This window comes from Notolepis coatsorum (assembly GCF_963971535.1).
Source record: "Notolepis coatsorum genome assembly, chromosome: 11".
Lineage (NCBI taxonomy): Eukaryota > Metazoa > Chordata > Actinopteri > Aulopiformes > Paralepididae > Notolepis > Notolepis coatsorum.
Genome location: NC_140175.1, coordinates 25756776 through 25777054, shown reverse-complemented (window position 1 = coordinate 25777054; position 20279 = coordinate 25756776). Strand labels below are relative to the sequence as shown.

At 43.9% G+C, this 20279-nt stretch overlaps 1 protein-coding gene across 2 annotated transcripts; it reads right to left on the bottom strand.

Annotated features, from left to right (window-relative positions):
- Nucleotides 1-3832: 3832 nt before the first annotated feature.
- On the bottom strand, nt 3833-19577 carry LOC311236976 (annexin A1-like). Of its 2 annotated transcripts, none has more exons than XM_084324786.1 (12): nt 19491-19577; nt 19068-19146; nt 18528-18675; nt 10774-10868; nt 10527-10640; nt 9805-9895; nt 6587-6723; nt 5567-5660; nt 4882-4977; nt 4697-4755; nt 4431-4553; nt 3833-4325 (listed from the first exon to the last, which is right to left on the bottom strand). In XM_084324786.1, exons 2-12 carry the CDS (start codon nt 19134-19136, stop codon nt 4269-4271), a joined length of 1083 nt encoding a protein of 360 aa, XP_084180912.1. In that variant the 5' UTR covers nt 19137-19146; nt 19491-19577; the 3' UTR covers nt 3833-4268. The 2 variants fall into 2 exon arrangements, with proteins under 2 accessions (XP_084180912.1, XP_084180913.1); XM_084324787.1 differs by having other exon boundaries at nt 18528-18633.
- Nucleotides 19578-20279: the final 702 nt, after the last annotated feature.

The window sequence follows — 20279 nt, the reverse complement described above, 5'->3', positions numbered from 1 at the left end:
CAAGCATAGTCGTAGTACCCCTGAATGAGTGCTCCTGCCAGAGTCTTCAGGGTGTTCTTGTTTACCAGAGAGGAGATCCGGTACAAGAATCGAGTTCGTTGGTTGACTTTTTTTATTACATTGGATGCCATTTTGTCACAGGAGAGATTAGCCTCTAGGATGGAACCCAGGTAGGTAATTTCATCTTTCCTTGTGACAATATTGTCACCCACTGTAACTGAGAAGCCGTCGGTCTTGCTGAGTTTGTTATTTGAACCGAAGAGAATGGACTCTGTTTTGCCCATGTGTAATGATAGTTTGTTATCAGCGAGCCATATGCAGATTCTGCCTAGTTCCGAGCTGAGGGTTTTTTCAACCTGTAACTTGTTCTTGTCAGAGACCAGCAGGGCTGAGTCGTCCGCAAACAGGAACAAGTTGCAGTCACAAGCTGACGACATGTCATTTGCATAAATTAGGAACAGTAGCGGTCCTAGTATGCTTCCTTGTGGAACACCACAGCTCACTGTGAGGGGGGGGATAGGGTACCGTTTACCTCCACCATCTGTTCCCTCCCCTCAAGGTAGGATTGCATCCAGCTCACTGATAGACTATCAAAACCAATTGCTTTTAGCTTGTCAATCAGAATGGAGTGATTGACCGTGTCAAAGGCCTTTTGTAGGTCCAGCATGACCATGCCGCAGTATTTGCCTGCGTCCACCTCTTGTTTGATGTGGTCATTCAAATAGAGAAGGCATGTGTCAGTGGAGTGGGATGTTCTGAAGCCAGATTGGAATTCGTAGATTAGATTTTTTTCCGCTAGGTACTTTTCGACCTGTTCGTAGACTATTTTTTCCATGACTTTCGAGATGGAGGTGAGAATAGAAACAGGGCGGTAGTTGCCTGGGTCTAATTTGCTGCCCTTTTTGTGCAGAGGGGTCACCCTCGCAATTTTGAAGTCCTTGGGGACGTGTCCCTGTTTTATGGAGAGGTTTATTATGTGTGTGATGATTGGTGTGATGGCGGCTGCTGAGTCTCTGAGGAATTTGGAGGGGATGTTGTCATGGCCAGTGGCCTTGTTAGGTTGGAGGGCGCTCAGTTTCTTGAGTACCTCATCTGTTGTTACCATTTCCAGCTTGAAGTCGTCCTTGCGGACCCCTAGGTTTTTGTAGTAAGCTACTATGTGTTCTACCCCATAAAGCCCTGAGTGGGAGGGTAGTTTGTTTACCAGTGTTGTGGCTATGTTTGTGAAGAAAATGTTTAAGTAATTGGCTACATCCAGCTTGTCTGTGATGAGCGTGTTGACCGTTTTTATGTTTATGTTTGAGAATCTGGTTTTAAGTTTTTTACTGCATCCTAGTTGATTATTGAGTAATTTCCAAAGTTCACGTGGTTTGTTTTTGTTTTCCTCAGTTTTGTCATTGATGAAATTCTTTTTTGCAGTTTTGATCATGGAGTTTACGTCGTTTCTTAGTCTGTTTCTTTCTAGTTTGAGTTCAGTCACGTGGGCTTGGAGTTCACTGCTCGTGCTTTTAGTAAGCTTTGACTGACTTTTACGAAACTCAGAGCATTTTTTGTCTCTGGTTTTCATAGCGGCCAGTATTTCGGAGTGCATCCACGGCTCAGCGCGATTTTTTACCCTGGTGGTTCTTAGGGGGGCCATGTCGTTTAGTATTGCTGAGAATTTGGTTTTGAAACCAAGCCATGTTTCGTCAACCAGTGTACCATTGAGTTCATCTGACCAGTCCAGACTCTCCAGTTCAAGGTTGAAGGCCTCGCTAGAGTAGGTTTTGAGGTCTCTAGATGTGACTGTTTTGTGGCAGCCAGCCTTTTGTTTTAGTTTTTTTCGGGTACAGAATATCATATAATGATCACTTAACCCACATGCTATAACCCCTTTATTTGAGATCTTGGACTTGTCGGAGGTCAGAATGAGGTCAATGGTAGTCTGAGTTGATTCACATACACGTGTGGGTTGGGTGATTAGCTGGCTGAGGCCATGCAGATCACAAAACCTACTGAAGGCCTTGAAAACGGGTGCATCTTTTCGTTGCATATCCGTGTTCCAGTCTCCAATAAGAATTTTGTCTACATCCTCAACTCCAGCTAAACACCCATCCAGTGTATCATAAAAGCCACTATGATCTGGCGGCCTGTAGACTGTGCCAACCAGTAGGGATTTCGCCCTTTCGAATAGGATTTCCACCCATACAGATGAATGAATGAAAACTTTATTTAACAGATTGCAGAATGGGTACAATACAGTACGGCTCAATACACACAATTGTTAAGGGAATGCAGACCAGAGAAAGACGTTTGTCTTGTTTACATCAGGGTCCCCCATTTTTTATTGACATTTATTTATGGCATACAGGTATTTAGTACTGTTACATTTGTGACATATACGATATGCAAATATACTGTACTGTTACCCATAGATCCTGACAGAGTATATATATTACATATGATGGGGAGGGGACTGTACATTAGGAGGGGGTGGGTGGGTGGGAGAGAAATATACATACGTGGGGAGAGAATATATACGGTGGGGAGGAGACTGTACATTAGGAGGGGGTGGGTGGGTTAACCTACTTGCCTCGTATGAATGTGTATGCATGTGAATGAATGTTGGTGGTGGTCGGAGGGGCCGTAGGCGTTGATTATTCGCCACGCTTCCGTGAGTCTGCCTCAGGGCAGCTCTGGCTGCAATTGTAGCTTACCACCACCGGTATGACTGTGTATGAACGAATAATGGACTCTGTAAGCGCTCTGGGGTCTCTGGGGTGTCACGAAGAGCGCTATATAAATCCAATCCATTATTATTATTATTACTGTACATTAGGAGGGGGTGGGAGAGAAATATACATGCGGTTGAATTGAAAATGGGGGACCCTGATGGAAACAAGACAAACGTCTTTCTCAGGTCTGCATCCCCTTAACAATTGTATGTATTGAGCCGTACTGTATTGTACTCATTCTGCAATCTGTTAAATAAAGTTTTCATTCATTCATTCATTCGGTGGGGAGAGAATATATGCATGCGGTGGGGAGGAGACTGTCTATTAGGAGGGGGTGGGGGGGTTTGGACATTTACGGTGGCCAGTTTTCGAATTGCAGCCTCCCGTAGGTGCTCTTTAAGAGCGGTTTTGAATGTGGGTAGGGATTCACATTCCTTTACAGCTTTGGGTAGGGCGTTCCACATTGATGTGGCATAATTGCGAAACGTGTTTAGTCCCTTGTTTGAGCCGAATCTGGGTTTAACATGATTTGTTGAGCTTCCTCTGGTGTTGTGGTCGTGGTATTCACTGACCTTTGGGAAGTATTTTGACATGTACATGGGTACCTTAGTCGTATAGTGTATCTTGTAGACCAGGCCCATTGCAAGTTGCTGTACTCTGTCGTCTACTCTAAGCCATCCTAGGTTGTCAAAGTGGGCAGGGGTGAGGTGGGTTCTTTGTGTGTATTGAGCCATACTATATTGTACCCATTCTGCAATCTGTTAATAAAGTTATCAATCAATCAATACTTTATACATGACAAATAAAACAAAACTTGAACCTACCTATGGACAAACCATTTGCTTCTCTTGATCTGTGGTTTAGTTTCGTTAGAGCTTCCAAACAATGCTGTCTGCCAGAATATGGACTATATAATTAATTGTCCATGCCCAAAATATACTAGTATTGGTGAACTATTCAGAGCTTGAGAAATCTATTTGTGGTGGTCTGTGATATTGTGGTGGGCCACCACAAATAAATCTGTGTATGGGAAACAATGTATACTTGTATTTGGAAAATCATGGTACAGTAGGCTTATTATGGAATATTTAGTAAAATGAGGAAACAATACATTATTCCAGTGACATCTTTATTAGAACATCTTTTCATTTAACAGGGAACGACTACATACTGTAGATCAGGCTACATCGTTCCCAATGGATATTCTGGAAAGTAAACATTACATTTCAGCAGCCTCTCAAACAGTCTCTCAAGCAGCCTCAACAAAAAAGAAAAAACGAGGTCTCAGTTGAATGGGATGACAGCTGTATTTTGCGCAGTGATTTTGAACATTAAAAATACATACAGAATTGCACAAAATACAGCTCTCATGATTCAGTGAGTACAACCACCTATAGGACTCAAATCGTCTATGCCATTTATACAGCAAAATACACATTTATTTTTAAATAGACCTACAAAAATCTCATTCAACCGAGTCTGCTCTGGGTCAACAGCCCCCGATATTCACGAACGGTCTCTACTTTCTTCCACAGTAGAGTGAATAAACAGTCTTCAGTGAGGTCCACACAATCCCAGCAGGATTTTCTCATAATGTCCTTTTGTGTCCGCCTGTCAAACAGAGACCAGATCAATAAATATACTGTAATCCCATTACAACACAGCTAGAGTTTGTGAACATCACATTTGACTGGAGCAATGAGGGGGGGGGGTTACCATTATGTCCTCTTGTAGATTTCTTTCATACATGATCTTGTACTCATCCATCACCTTCTTGAGGTCCACCTCCGAACGACTCACCAACACCCTGATCAGAGTGGCATCACATGTGCCGAGGCCCTGCGAATGGGGATCACACCCACATTACACCCAAATCACAGCCAAATCATACCCACATCACACCAACATCAAATAATGACATGTAATACCTCTTTCTCCCTCTGTCATATACACACACACACACACACAGTAGGCGTCTTTACCTTCATAGACAGATGGAGTTTCTCAGCAAAGAAAGCAGGCTTGCTCCAGGCACACTTCACTACACATCAACACAAGATTTAGTGGTGGAACATTTCACGGGTACTGAGCATAACACACACAGAAATGTGCAACATCATGAAGCATCATTTTTGGAGGAGAAAAATAGCACAGGTGTCTTCCTCACCAACGTCAATGAGGCAATCTTCAATATCTCCCTTCAACTCCATTTCAAGAGCTTTGGGTAACTTGATGTCACTGACGGCTGCGTATTTCTGGAACGCTACGAGATAAACATGAACACAGTAATTATTTGGCACAGAAATAGACAAGAGACCTGGTCAGAGACAAACACTATCTCTGTCGTCACACTGGGTGTGCTAGACCCGTTACAGTACCTGTAGGAGTGCGGTTGCACCCGTTTGTCCGGGCGTGTGCTTATTGTGTGTTCAGAATCTGTTCATGTGGTCATTCTCTACCATAGCAGGTCTGATAGTACCGTTGATCGGTTACATTGGCAACCTATTGATTGTAAAATAACTATTATTTATATAATTATAATATATAATTATTTTATATATTATAATTATATAAATAATAGTTATTTTACAACTTGATCAATGGTCAAGTGATTTTGCAAATGATTCTGTTGGAAGAAAAATGAACACAGTTTGGAAAAATGTTTAAGGGTAGGCCTATATTGAAATAAGGGGTAGGACCTGATAAGCATATTTCTTCTTCACAAAAGGTTTTGTTTATTATTATTTGATCTTACTTTATTATTTTTCACAGCAAATTATCTTTGTATTTTTTTTTACATTGTTATTTATAGTTCAAAATAAACTTCATTCATTAATTCATTCACACCTCACCTTTGGAGAGCTGCGGACCATTTCGGCTGGTGAGGATGTCGATGAAGACTCCGACGTCAGTTCCTTTCCGTTCTTCGCCGGCCTCGAAGAGAGCCTGCGGCACAAAACAACAACACTGGTTTAGAAATGGAGCCGGCATTATACCCTACCTTGCACTTACGGTAAGGCTAAGAGAATTATCAAAGACTCCAGCCACCCAAACAACTGCTTCTTTGAACTGCTCAGGCAAGCAATACCGGAGTCTCATGGCAAGCACAGAAAGACTCAGAAGAAGCTTCTATCCCCAGGCCATCAGGATGCTTAACGAACAATAACACTATACAACAACCATCAAATGCACTCACAGCACACGCATCCACACGCACACTCACTTTAAACAAACAACTCACTGCAGCACCCACTTACACACTTTAGAACACCTAAACACACTTTATATTTATTGGTAAAGAATTTGCACTGCAACCCATACCTCATTACACCTTACTGTAAATTGTCCCTAAATTGTACCTCATCCCATTTCTGCTTTGTGTGACGGATCATACTGGCCTGCGTTGTGTTTGATGTTAAATGTTAATGTCCCGAGGGGGAGTCGAACAGGGGGCTCCCGCGTCCGCGGGCGACGACACATGCCGCTGCACTAAGAAGTGAATTCACTCCTAACTACCGTACCTATGCGTCTGTTAACCCTGTTATGGGGAAGTGAGTTTAATTTACCAGCCCGCACTGCCACAGTCACTCGTCAACACACCTGTTTCCGTGACTGTGGACATACCCACGGGCTTCCCCGTTACATTTGCACTATATAGTATTGTATATTAGTATATTGTATAACACTTGTGCCTACGTACGTGACTTCTATTTTATACTTATCTATTTTTGTCTAGCACAGTCTCTGGAGCGTAACAGAAAGAAGCATTTTGTATAAAAGTATTCTGTACTTCTGTATGACAACTAATAAAGAAACTTGAACATCCATGTGTTAATCAGATGTCGGTGATTCTAAGGGGAGAGATGTTTTACCTGTGCATCCTTTTTGGCCAGATTCAGGTCCACTTCGTTGTCCTCGTCTTTGTTAGCCTTCAGCATGGCCAGGAGGGCCAGAGTGAAGTCTCCACTGGTCTCAGACACCATCACGTCCTCCAGGTCCTCCTGGTACTCTGAGGAACAAGCAGCACTTCACGTAAACGGTGCATTTTATATAGAGCTTTTATCCAAAGCGCTTTACGATTTGTTCCTCACATTTTACCCATTCACTCACACATTCACACACGGCGGAGGCGACCATGCAACCTGCTCATCGGGAGCAGTTAGGGGTTAAGTGTCTTGCTTAAGGACACTTCGACACACTGCCTGGGAGGAGCGGGAATCGAACTGGGAATTACCAGACGACTGCTCTAACTCCCAATCCACTGTCGCCCCCAAGTTGCCCCACATTTCACTAAAATCACACACTTTACTTGAAGATAATGAACCATGAATTGAGCTTAAGATACCATTGCAGTTTATGTCAAGTTACAGACACGTCTGGGCACCTAAGTGGCGACCCACGTAACGTGCTGCGTCGCGAAGCGGCCGACCCGGGTTCGATTCCCGGACCCGGTGTCCTTTGCCGAATATCTTCCCCCTGCTCCGTCTCCCGTTCTTCCTCTCTCTCTCTCTCTACCGGACTGCCCGGTAGTACAAACAAATAAAAAAACGACCAAAAACATTAAAAAAAAAATAAATAAAAAAATATTACAGACACGTCTCTTGTTAGTTGCTTGGGGTTTTATATACTGCACAATTCAGACATGATGTAAAAGCTGCTCGTCCAACACCAGCTTAAAATGCTTTTGGAAGCCCAGCTGTACTTGTAGGACGTCATATCCTCCTGGGAACAGAGGGGGAAAAAGTGTCCTCAAAATTGGACTTTTTTGATTTCCTACCCATTTATGGTTAATAAAACAGCTTACAATTTAGTCTTTTTAAAAATGTATTTACATTTAAAATTTTACAGCATGTCCACTGCAGGGGCGGATTTAGGATTGTAGGAGATCCGGGGCTTAGCCCAGATGGGCCCCCTTTTATTTTTTATTATTTTTTTTGTTTATTTTTGTTTTTATTATTATTATTATTATTTTTTTTTTGGCAGGCAAGGGGTGGTTATGGAGGGGGTCCGGCACGACCCCCTCCACGACAATTCCTTTTTGAATTTAATGAACCTGTACGTGCAATTTCCTGCAATATAGAGCCTTCAATCTTGACCAATAAAGCTGCTCTTTTCACTATAAAACTCAGTTAACCATAACGTAGTTATGGTTAGATTTATATATTGGGGGGGGATATATCATATTTTTCATATAATCAAAAAGTGGTGGAGCAAGATCATACCTTTGCTCCCCCAAGTTCAATAGTGGGAGAGCAGAGATGCTCCGAATGCTCTTATGGCCAGGCGTCTATGATTCACTGATACAAAGTAAAATAGTGCAGTGCAATAAAATAGTTAGTAAAATAGAATAAAATAATGCAATAGTGCATTGCAAAAAAATAGTTTTCATCGTATTTTTTCGGGAGGCCGGTAAGGAGTGCATTACAGTAGTCGAGTTGGCTTGAGATAAAGGCATGGATCTGGTTTTCAGCGTCCTTTTGATTTATAAATGGCCGTACTTTAGCTATGTTTCTAAGGTGGAAGAATTAAGTTTTTGTCAACTTGTTGATTGTGATTTAAAGCTTAGGTCTGAGTCTACCATAACACCAAGACTTAACTCACTCAAATACAGTTAGCAGCTGGATAGACCACAGATGGAAATTAGCTTCTGCTAAATCTGGTGCAAACTTATTTTCATGTAACAATGATGAATTGTAAAAAAAAAAAAAAAAAAATTAAATAGATTCGGGGCTTTTCAGAATACATCCGGGGCTTGAGCCCAGGTAGCCACCCCCTAGCTCCGCCCCTGGACTCCACTGTATAGTAGACACCAAGACCATCTTCGTGTAAAAAATCTTGACAGTCAGGAAACTCATGTAGCACAGGTGTAAAAAGCACACCAATAAATTAAAGGTAATAAGAGGAATAATAATAAAACATATGCGCTACTTATGGTCCACAGAGGCCGACGTCTTTTCTGCTCTGCCCCATCCGTGTCTGTATCCGTCTGCTCATCTGCGCCTGCAGCGTCATCAGAGTCTCCTGCATCACCTGCTACTTCAGTATTTTCTCTCCCTGGTGCAAAGTTCTCATCTCTCTCATCATCTAAGTGTTGTTGTTTTTTTTCAACATATGAAAGAAAATATGATTTGAGAGATATTTGTAAATTTACTGTTCAAAAAGCTAAGAAAGGGATTAAAAGGAGGTGTATTTCTATTATTGGGGTTAACTTGTGGAACAATGCGGATATACAGTTAAGAATGAGTAATTCGGTTTTTAAGAAAAAGGTTTGTAAAGCTATTTTTGAAAACTACAAGGGTGAATAACACCTTTTTTTTTTTAATGTTGTTTTGGAATCTACATTTTTGTATTTTTTTTGTAACGCTAAATTTTGAAAAACTACGTGAAAAATACTGTTTTGCTTGCTTTATTTTTATACTGTTTTGGAGTATACATTTTTGTACATATAAGCACTATGCTTCAGTCTGTACCTTTTCAGTCACTGTACAAAATCTAAATATTGATAAATGATTATGTATATTGTACTGTGTGTGATGACTGAAAAAATAAACTACTACTACTACTATCTGACAACTCCAAATGCGAGTCTCCCTCAATTATATAGTAAAAAAAATGCAACAATGGTGGTCATTAAGTACACAAAGATGGACTTGGTGTCCACTATAATTGACATTCATAAAAGGGCTATTAGTAAAAACTAAAATTATTTAACTGCTTTCAGAATTAAATATATCATTCCTAACATGTTAATAAACAAGAATATATATGATTTTCATAGTAAAAAAAAAAACAATAAACCGCGTTTGACCTACAGTACATATCCTCTTTCCACAAAATGAGCTGGTTCTTATTCCTGCCATTTTGGATTTAAAAAAAGAGGAACTTCCCAGCATGCACCCTATCATGCAATAAATCAATGGAAATCCCTGGATGTCCTCTGTAGAGTACAGCAGGAATTGGTAGAGTAGATTAAAAGACTAAACGGAGATAGACATGTGAACAAAATGTCAACTGTAGAGGACACGATTCAATGGGCTGGGTCTCGGGAGGATATGATAGAGCTTCTCTTCTGTTCTGCAGTAGACCGTACCTTGTTTAAAGACCCTCTTGATCTCACGAATCTCCTGGTTTGTCCTCGTTGCGAAAATTTCCACTAGGACGTCTTCATTTGTGCCAAGACCCTGTTGGATAGATCAATGGTGCAACATTTGCAAATAGACCACATTAAGATAATCTAGGGTCGAAATCTTATGTACCTACTACCATGTATGGAGGGCCTTGGGCCAAATAATAAGACTAGACATTGATAATTTAATAAATATAACATAAATATAACATGAAAATACAGTTCAATTGCATCAAAAATAGACCAAACCAAATATCGTTTAACAGAATACGGCTATGGGGCGACAATAATGTGGTCAAGAGGCATGGCTTCCAGTCTTTGGCCTTAAACTGGCTTGATATGTTTACTTTATTCACATAGTGGGAGCATTTTCATCATGAGTCTTCTCTCTTACTGAGAGACTGGGGGAGAGAGAGAAATGGGAGGAAACATCTACTTATATACACGTCACATGGTAGTGTACCTGAGTGGCTCCGCCTAGACCGCCCTCTAGTGGAAACAGATATATATGCAGTTAGACAGTTAATAACAATCCTACACAGAACCTCTGACTTCAACAATCGTACCATTCTCTGGAATCCTTTGGCCCGGAAATAATGTTGTTGAGGGGGCAACGTTTGGCCGTACATTAGGCAGCCCTGATCTAAACCGTACGTATCATACTAAATGACCATGGTATTATGTACCTTTGTGGCCCATCGGAGTTGGTGGGCATCAAACTGAGCAGGGGTCCTGAGCAGAGCCAACACCACATCCTCCAGGTCGGACCTCAGAGCCGACTTCAGAGCATCTGCCAGAGCCTGCAACCACACGACTAAAAGCTCAGCTAGCAGCTCACAGATACAGTAGCTTAGATAGCTATTCTTCATTTCAACAGCAGTTTCTTTGTTTGGAAAGTGGTTTACATAATATAGCAAACGTAAAGTGACTCACCTGGCCGGTGGATTGCTCGTACACCGCCTTGATTTGCTGCCTCTGTTCATTGCTTCTATTCACCAGAACTGCTATGATCACATCTTCATCCACTCCTGGGAAAAAAATATGCGTGTTGCATTAACCCTTTCACTACCACACTACAAAGGGTTAACGCTCTCACTATCACACTACAAATGGTTAACACTTTCACTACAGAAGGTTAACCCTTTCACTACCGCATTACAGAATTACAATATTTTTTTTTTTTTTTACTAGACATCATCAGGTGTATTATTGATGCTCTCATTGATACTATGTTTGGTTCTGAAGTGTGTGTATGTGTGTGTGTGTGTGTGTGTGTGTGTGTGTGTGTGTGTGTGTGTGTGTGTGTGTGTGTGTGTGTGTGTGTGTGTGTGTGTGTGATATATATAGAGAGAGGGGGGGCTTTGGTAGACTATTGCATTGGTCCATTCATTGAAGATGAACGCAATGCGACATCCTTTACTAGGCTCACCCACCAACAGTGCACCCACCAAGTATAAAGATCCGAATGTATAGGTAAAAACCACCCATTTTTTTTCTTCTCTCGCGCGCTTACGCGCGCTCGCATCCATGGGGGCCTAGAAATACATTCTTTCATGGGGCCCAGAATCTACAGCTACGCCCCTGCATACGGTTAACCTTCTGTAGTGTGGTAGTGAAAGGGTTCAGCTTCTGTAGTGTGGTAGTGAAATGGTTCAGCTTCTGTAGTGTGGTAGTGAAAGGGTTAAGCTTCTGTAGTGTGGTAGTGAAAGGGTTAAGCTTACACTATGGACGTGAAAAGACCCTCAGTCACAGTATTGCAGAATACGTTCCTTATTCCTTATTGCACCTCACCACCACAAGGTGGCACCACAAGCTAAGCTATACCTCACCATTTTTGTACCAGATGTACATACTGTATATAGAGGTATACTGAACAATTGTTGTTTACACTTACATTTCATGCAAAGTATTCTGTATGACAAATAATAAAGAAACTTGAGAAGTATATTTACATTTAGTCATTTAGCTGACGCTTTTATCCAAAGCAACTTACAAGTTATGTACAACAAGACAGCAGGAAGAGTACAACTCTATCAGCTGAGTAACAATGTTCATCAAAGTGTTGAGTGCTACAGTGTAGGTTAGTATATTAGTTAGTATATCTAAATGTAAATGTATATTAGGACAAGTGCATGATTTTTTATTTGATTTTTTATTTGATTTGATTAGGGATCCCCATTAGCTGGTGCGATAGCAACCAGCTAGTCTTCCTGGGGTCCACACACACAAAAACATACAAAAACAATCACTATTGCAAAAACAAAATGATTAAAAGTCAGTACACACAATGCATAATGAAACTACTGTAACAATTAAGATAGCTAATATTACATTAGTGTAAAACAAAAACAAAAAATTATTTTACAGTGTTAAAAACAATTTAAAAACAATTTAAAGGGGAACTATCTTATAAATGGCCTTTTTGAGTGTTTAGCATTGTTTCCTAGCTATGTGAACTTATATTAATATGATCTATGTCTCAAAATTCTCATATTGGCGCATTCTTCCAATTCTCCTCTCACAATATTCACCCTCACTGAACTGAGTCGTTTGAAAATGTGCCTATATGTGATGTCATATAGTCACTGCTGCATGTTAATGTTCAGGCGGCGCAGTGGTTTAGGAGCCCAGGCTCAAAACAGCTCGAGATCTTGAGGTAGAAAAATGCTGTTTTTGAGGACTTGATTAGAAATACAAAACAATGAATAAAAAAAATATATATATTACAGAGGTGTTCCATAGACTCACAGGAATTGTGTAAAAGTGCCCAAATAGTGAAAGAAATAGTAAAATAGTTCCCCTTTAAGATTATTTTTAAAAGTGAATCTACTGTAAATGCAGCAGAGGTTCCGAGGCAGGCCATTCCAAAGAGTTAATGCTCTAAAAATAAAAGATCTCCCCAAAGCGCTGGTTCTGTATCGTTAGTGGCTTAGCTTGGCATCGCTACTGCACTATCTCGCGTACGTGCACGCGTACTGAATAAACCACAAATGTACCTCTAATACCAGTATTAGTCTGACCACACCCCTCATCAGCTTACCTTCATAAGCAGGTGTGTGGTCACCTGCTCTCCTCCTTCTCGCTTTCACCACAAGGAAGAAGTGCCTCGGTAGATCCCCACACTTGACACCATGATGGAAGAAAGGTTTAGGAGCAGCTTTGGGAAACAAGGATACGTTGACATCATATCTTTATTTTCTCTCTCACTATTTTCGAGAAAATACGGCGATATTGTCTTCGTACTGGAGTGTCTAGAAGATGATGATCATTCTAAAAACCCTCCACCGGTTTTCGTATTGGGAGCACGCCGCTGCATGCTTCTCAACTGCAGTTCCTTGCTGTGTTTGTTGGGGTGAAACCTGTCAGGCCACAGCTGAACTGTCGGACATGCCGCTGTTGTGAGGAGCGGTGCGTTCCAGGTTGGGTGAGTAGTGTTTGCTGGCGGGCTCCACTTGTCTGTTAGTGCTATGGGGGCTACTTGACAAAGTTTATGGAAACCGGCCCCAGGCTAGGGTCCTTTGTTTAGCCGCCTAGGCGACAGAAGGCCTTGGTCTGGCGACCATTATAGTTTAACTAGTGGGCCGCGACCATTGACACTGGTGATCCCTGTGTGTTCTGGACGAGTGGATTCTCTCTGTCACCGTGTTAAGACCCCATCTTTCATATCCAAATGAGAGTATTCCTTCACGAGGGGATATGTGCATGTAATGTGCGATAGCGGCAGATTCATGTTCAAAGTCAGCTATACAGGCCAGTTGGTACTGTGCTGATTCCGCCGGACGTGGTAATGTCACCGTTGTGAAGCGGTGTTGACGTCTTGTTTTCTCTTTTCTCTTAAAAAGTGAGGAGAAGTTCAGAACGGCGGCCTGTCTGGGTGAGTGTTATGTCATTGTTTACATGTTCATAGCTTACGGTTAGCCGGTCAGTGGCCTGGCGCGGGGTAGCTTAGCTTCTCGCGCGCCGCCGGGAGCTCGCTTCTGATCGCGTGCGTCGTTAGATCGGCGTCTCGCGAGCGGAAGCAATAGCACCCGAACGGTTGGAGCAGCCGTTAGCTTGATGCTATTCTGTTGAACGTGCTTTGATTTTAACATGTTTTACACTCTTGACCACGACGTCATCCTTGACAGGGGATGTTCGTCGACCCTGCCCTGTGCCTGGACGGCGATTGCGTCAACAAAGAGGACTGTAGCGACTGGTGGAGCGGCGACGCTGCCCGGATCGAACAACACAGGACGGCTGTGTTCTACGGTGTCTTGTGACTGCACTTCGCTGATCTGCGTTCCGGGTAGGTACGGGGTTGGCCAGACCTCATAACACGTCTTCTGGTTTTACTTTGCTAAATGTATTGTGAATAACGGAGTTTTTTTTCCCAAAACGTGTGTTGTTGCAATGCATTTGGGATACGTTGCGGGTTATGTGTGAGCTGTTTTTGTCACTGGCAGTTAGCTTCTCCGTGCAGATCGTGATGTATTGATCTGGTTGTTGTGTGAGAAACATCATGGTGTTTATGTGTACCGTGTACTCACTACTAAGGCAACTAACCTATGAAGCTATGCTTGGTGACAAGTGAGTAAAGGAATGTTCTTTCTCAGACTGTAATGACAATGAACAGTGAGTTCACACATTAACAGGTTTTCCTGTTTTAACTGGCCGTATTGAGGGTAAAATAGGAGGATTGTGTTTTCCCCCCCCGGTTCCCTGGGGACTTTATCACCTCCTATCAGACATGTTGTGCATTAATTGTGTCTTTTGTGTGGTAGGGATACGATGTAACTCTTAGCTTGATTGCTGAGGTTGTGCTAAATCTGCTGGAGAAACTTATTTCCTAAAGGGAAATTGGTTTGGTTGCTGTCATGTGTGCTTAGCAAGGCCTGTGGTCGATACTAATCAAGAATGATGTATTCTCTCATTGTGAAAAAAACGGCGTTCCTCTGTTGAGTGTTTTTGCCATTTTTTTTTTGTAGGTGATGATGGGTTGTGTGTGTCATGTGACCTACAACTGGGTTGTACTGGCCACAGAAGCACATGTGTATGTTGGACCGGGGTTCTTAGAGCCCTCTCTATTCTGTGTTTTTCCTTAGTAAAAATCAGATAGCAGGTTAGCTCGTGCGCTGTGTGGAGCTGTGAAACGCTTCATAGAGCTGACTATGACTGTGTCATATTCTCTTTTTGTCGTTACGTCGTATCATGGGTGTGGGGTCGTAAAGGGGTGAACTGGTAACCTTTCCTCTCCCCATTGTTCTGTCGGTCAGGGGTACACCCCCTGTCCTTCAAGGTTCCCGTCACGTGGCGGTTCGGCACGTTACGGGGGGGGGGGGGGGGGGGGAGGGAGTTCCTGGTCCCACGGCCTGGTATATTGGGCGTGTGCACCGCAGGAATTCCCCCGCCATAGAGTACGTCACCGTGCGCGTCTCTGTTGGTAGGACTTCCGTGTGCTGTTCAGGTCCATGTGATGGATCTGTTTTCAGGGGGGGTGGTCAGGGCTCCTCCTCACCAAGCGCCTACTCAGGCCTTCTGTGAGTTCGGACTCCTTCTTCCATGTGAGGAAGCCTCCATCAGAGTACAGAGCCTTCCTCCTCAGATTGTCAAAGTGAGTGGACCCTCTAGAAGGGTCCTTTTCTATTGTATGTATATTCGATTCAATTCGTTTATTGAGTGTGTATGGGTTCGGTGCCTCTTCCCCGGAGGCCCTAAAACCAGTTTTTTACATGGCTCAAGGTGCAATATATTCTTTTCAATCTGTACAGCTCGCGTGGGAAGTCTCTCTGGGGATCCCCGTCTCGTTCCTATGGGAGGGTGGTGGGATGTAAAAATGTGAACATTTTTTACCCCGGCTGTGTAGACTGGGATACATACTGTTGATGCTTCCTTCTTTCTATTCCAGAAGTGTTGGAGTTAGGGAGTGTCACACCCCTCTTGTCGTTCCCCTGGGCGCCTTGGGGATTCAATGACAGGTCTAAATAGCCTGTTCATTGATGGGGGTGTGTCCCGACGCACGTATAGTGCTAGCTCGCTGTAAACAGGCGATTGACTGGCACGCCTTGGTTGCTTGTGGTTGAAACAGCGTTTTTATAAAGCAACTGAGATGGGGGTTTTTCCTCTTCCGGCGACCACATCCCATGACCTGGGTGGGTTGTCGACGGATTCTCGTTCATGTCTGGGGGATGATGACGGGATGGATCTGAACATATGTAGTGGGGTCTCACGCCCTTGGGGTGGGCCACCAGGCGCGGTTCGTCCGAACGTCTGGGTGGCGCCTTCTTTTCATGTTAAGATCAACACGCATATCTGCCCTTCTCCTGGAGTAGGCATGTCGGCGTGGTTAGGGCACGGGACTGGTTCTGGTCACGCTGGTCCAGATCAGTTGAACCCGTTGTCCGCCGGGGATGCAGATCTGCTGTTCTGGTACCCTGAGGGACTTGGGCTTTTTTCAGGGGGAAAAATGCCAGGTCGGTCTGGGTGTCACAGGGTTAAGCGCTATGGAGACCCTGGTTGGGTATGTTTTTACTCAGCACTGTCGTCATGGCTTACAGCCATGCCATTCTGTACGCGCTCGATCTCGTCTGATCTCGGCCGCTACACAGGTTGGTCCTGGTTGGTACTTGGTTGGGAGACCGCCGGGGAATACCAGGTACGGTGTGCTTAGGGGCTGGTTCTCTGTGGGGGTGGTTTTTTGACCTCCTCTGGTGACCCTGTGCTTCCCGTACCGCCAGGCCCGGTCCGAAGTGATGTTTGCGACCCGTAGGCCTGGGTTAACCCTTTTTGGAAACTGAAACACTTGTACTGCGGTATAGCCGGTGTATACCCGCAGGTGTGTTTTGGAGTTTTTTCTTGAGGGGTTATAGGAACAACCGCCGCATTGGGTAACACCGAGGTGGTTGATTCCCTGGTGTGTTGGAGCAGTGTCAACTCCCGGGTTCACCGTTTGAGGGTGCCCCTGCACGTTCATGACGTCTGCCAATCGTGTCAGCCTTCTCTGCCTCGACCCCTCTGGGTGGGGGTTGTTAAATGGAGGCTTGGTCATGCAACACCGCCAGCTTACGCTCCTTCCGCCGGGGCGGCTGTGTTCAGCTGTCCCCTCTGGCGCCTGTCTCGTCCGCAGTCTCCAGGCTAGGGTTAACAGCCTGTTGCCTGGTTTTTCCCCGGTGCGCTGCCTGCTTCCGTTGGTTAACCTTTTTTGTGTGCTTACGGCCATGCTGACTGCCTATTCTGCAGGGTCAGTGTGCCAGGCGGTGTACTATTGGGGGGACGGGGCCCGCTCGGCTTACGGCCATGCCGACCTGAACACGCCCGGTCTCGTCCGATCTCGGAAGCTGGGCAGGTTCTGGCCTGGTTGGTTCCGCCTGGGAATACCAGGTGCAGTAACTGAGGGGCCTTTGTCCGAATACGCTGGCGATGTGGGGGGCGGGGCACTACGTGCCCACCTGGTGGGGTCTTGATGCTGGCATCATGGACTTCTCCGGGCCCCCATTCTAGGGAGTCCAGTCCTTTTGGTGGGTCTGGGTCTTCCTTCGTGCTCCGCTGCTACGGCCTTGCCACGGGGTTGGGTTTGCCCTTGACCCCGTGATTCTGGGGGCAGTAACGAGGTTGTTCCTCCGTTCGTTCCCGGGTGGCATGCGGGTTGTGCGTGTGTGTAGTCGTGGGGTCAAGCCACGGTCTGCTCACCCTGTGCGTTGAGTTGCTTGAGTGCCTCTTCGCACGGTCGGTTCCGTCGCCCTCCCGTGACGTCCCTAATAGGGGGGCTACCCTCCATTAGGGGGGGTCGGGGGGGCTCGGCCCTCCCTGTTCTGATGGTTTTGGGGGGCTGTCAGCGGGGTGTATTTGTCAGCCAAGTGGCTCCGCTTGGCCTCCCTTGTGCAGTAGCGATGCCAAGCTAAGCCACTAACGATACAGAACGTTAGGTTATGACTATAACCAAGTTCTGTTAGTTAGGGGCGATGCTTGGCATCGGACGGCCGCTGCAGCCCTTGTCCTCACCTTGTGGTGAAAGCTTGGGAAGGAGGAGAGCAGGTGACCACACACCTGCTTATGAAGGTAAGCTGATGAGGGGTGTGGTCAGACTAATACTGGTATTAGAGGTACATTTGTGGTTTATTCAGTACGCGTGCACGTACGCGAGATAGTGCAGTAGCGATGCCAAGCATCGCCCCTAACTAACAGAACTTGGTTATAGTCATAACCTAACGTTCTAGGACCTGGCAATTCAAGCTGCCCACTACTGGAACCTCTAGTGTAATGCTCGTGCACAGTATTACTAAAAACAATCTGATTATGTATAAAAACAGGAGTTTTACTGCTCATGACCAACTTGAACAGCACAAGTATATTAAAAGACAATCTATTTTCAACGTTAAGCCAAGAGAGGCGGGCATGCATGACAGTAAGGTTAGTTAAAGTTAGAGTTTTTTTCTTTTTACATTTTCTTTCTTCATTTCAGATAATGATTGAAGAAGTGCATCTTTAGTCGACGACGAAAGATTGGACGGGTTTTGGCTGTCCTAACTGTGCAGTGCGTAGGTGTCATGAGGGTGTGTAGTTAAGAGACCATTGACCGTAGGTAGGCGGGAGCTGTTCCCTTCGCCGCACGATATGCCAGGTCGAGGGCCTTGAAGCGGATTCGTGTGGCAATGGGGAGCCAGTGCAGGTAGTATATGCATGGCGGGGTCTACACAGATACTCATACATACCTTTTGTTTCGATGGCTTTCTCGAGAGCTGCAGCATCACTGCTGGCACGGAAGTGCGGGAATGGAGCAATTGTTCCATAAAACTTAGACTTGGGTTTACCCTTGACCTGGAGAGGACGTTCAGCCGGTTCACAAGGGTTTACTGGGTTCTGTATGAAACACAATGGTGTACGTGACTCCAGCAGGGAACAGAGCTGCCTGTGGTTGTTATTTATTCTGCTGCTACTGGTGGTTTTGTTCTCTTACAAAGAAATGTATCATGGTACCATGGTAAAAGTCATGTATTGCCAAATTATATGTTATAATGTCAAGTCAAGTCAAGTCAAGAGTTTTATTTGTCACGGCATACAAGTATACAATGAAATGCGGGTGGTCTTGCGGGTGGTCTTTAAATGTAATTTAAAACATGATACTGATAGTATTTCTATCATCTTTTTGGTCACTACTATGGTGGCAGTGACACTACCATCATCGTAGTGACCAGAGAAATGATGGAAATACCACAATACTTTGTCACAACGGTTGTCCATATTCTACTCACTGTGATTGTGTCCTCATCTGGGTCCCTGTCGTGGACAACATTTTTGAAAAATCTCTTGAGGAAAGACATGTTCCCTTCGCTGGAAATGAAAACGTATACAATTGAATAATGACAATTGAATAACGACTCAAGCTGAAATGTGAAGGTGACCATCTACGGTATAAGCATAGCAGGAATGAACTACCGTGACAATAGTTAGATTCTGTTTTACCCTTTCACTGCCACACTGCAGAGTGTTAACCCTTCCACTACCACACTACAGACTGTTAACCGTCTGTAGTGTGGTAGTGAAAGGTTAACCATCTGTAGTGTGGTAGTGAAAGGGTTAAACATAATCCAACTATTCCATCAAATGTAAGGCTATAAAATGTAGATAACATAATATTTTAATTATTTAAAAGGTAATTTATTTAAACCTTTTACCTGTGGAGTCTTCAACGGAAGGTTGTAAGATAATGGTGTCTGTACTGTTTAACACACACCTTGCAGTGACTCCACCCAGGCTCCACCCTGGTGTTTTTAGGGGGGGAGATCACTGAGAAGGCCTGGCCAGCATTCCAACACGGTGACTGTCACGGGATTCCTGCTCTGCTGACTGGTTGGTCGACTATACTGTCATGTAGATTGTGTCACCTGCTTTTGCCTCAGATCGAACAACCTACGTATGCTTGTGTATACTTGAGTAATTGTACTGTTTTGGGGGATTTGTACTTTACTCGAGTATTATTAGGTTTGTATACTTTGAACTTTTACTCCATTACATTTCAGAGAAATAAAACATACTTTTTACTCCTTACATTTAAAATGCAGACCTACAAAGTACAAAGTACAAATCTCACAGGTCCAACCATTTTAATTTGTATATTTTAATTGTTTATCTGGCCGAACTAAAATTAACGTTATTAATCCTGTGACCGCAGGTAAACAGCCAATCAAATCCCCATCAATGGAAAATGAACCCACCCATACACATGCTGATTGGTCCTTGTGCAACACTAGAAAGCGGGGATCTTTGATTAAACACCTGCTATCAGAAGAATAGACATTCAGATCCGCATTATGCTGTGGTTAATATTGTGATATTTTTCAGGATACACCATTCTGTTTTTAATATTGTGATATTATTCATGCTGGGATGTGAATGCCGTCCATGTTAGTTTACCTTCATTGTCTATCTCAGAACACATTACATTGTGGGCAGAGTGTATTGGT

Excerpts from the sequence above, each read along its gene's own strand:
- LOC311236976 (XM_084324786.1), bottom strand. The coding sequence starts at position 19,136 with ATGTCTTTCCTCAAGAGATTTTTCAAAAATGTTGTCCACGACAGGGAC. Across the intron at positions 10,869-18,527 it reads GAAAGCCATCGAAACAAAAG|GAGTGGATGAAGATGTGATC; the intron begins GTATGTATGAGT and ends TTTTTTTCCCAG. Across the intron at positions 4,554-4,696 it reads AACTCCATCTGTCTATGAAG|GGCCTCGGCACATGTGATGC; the intron begins GTAAAGACGCCT and ends CCCCATTCGCAG.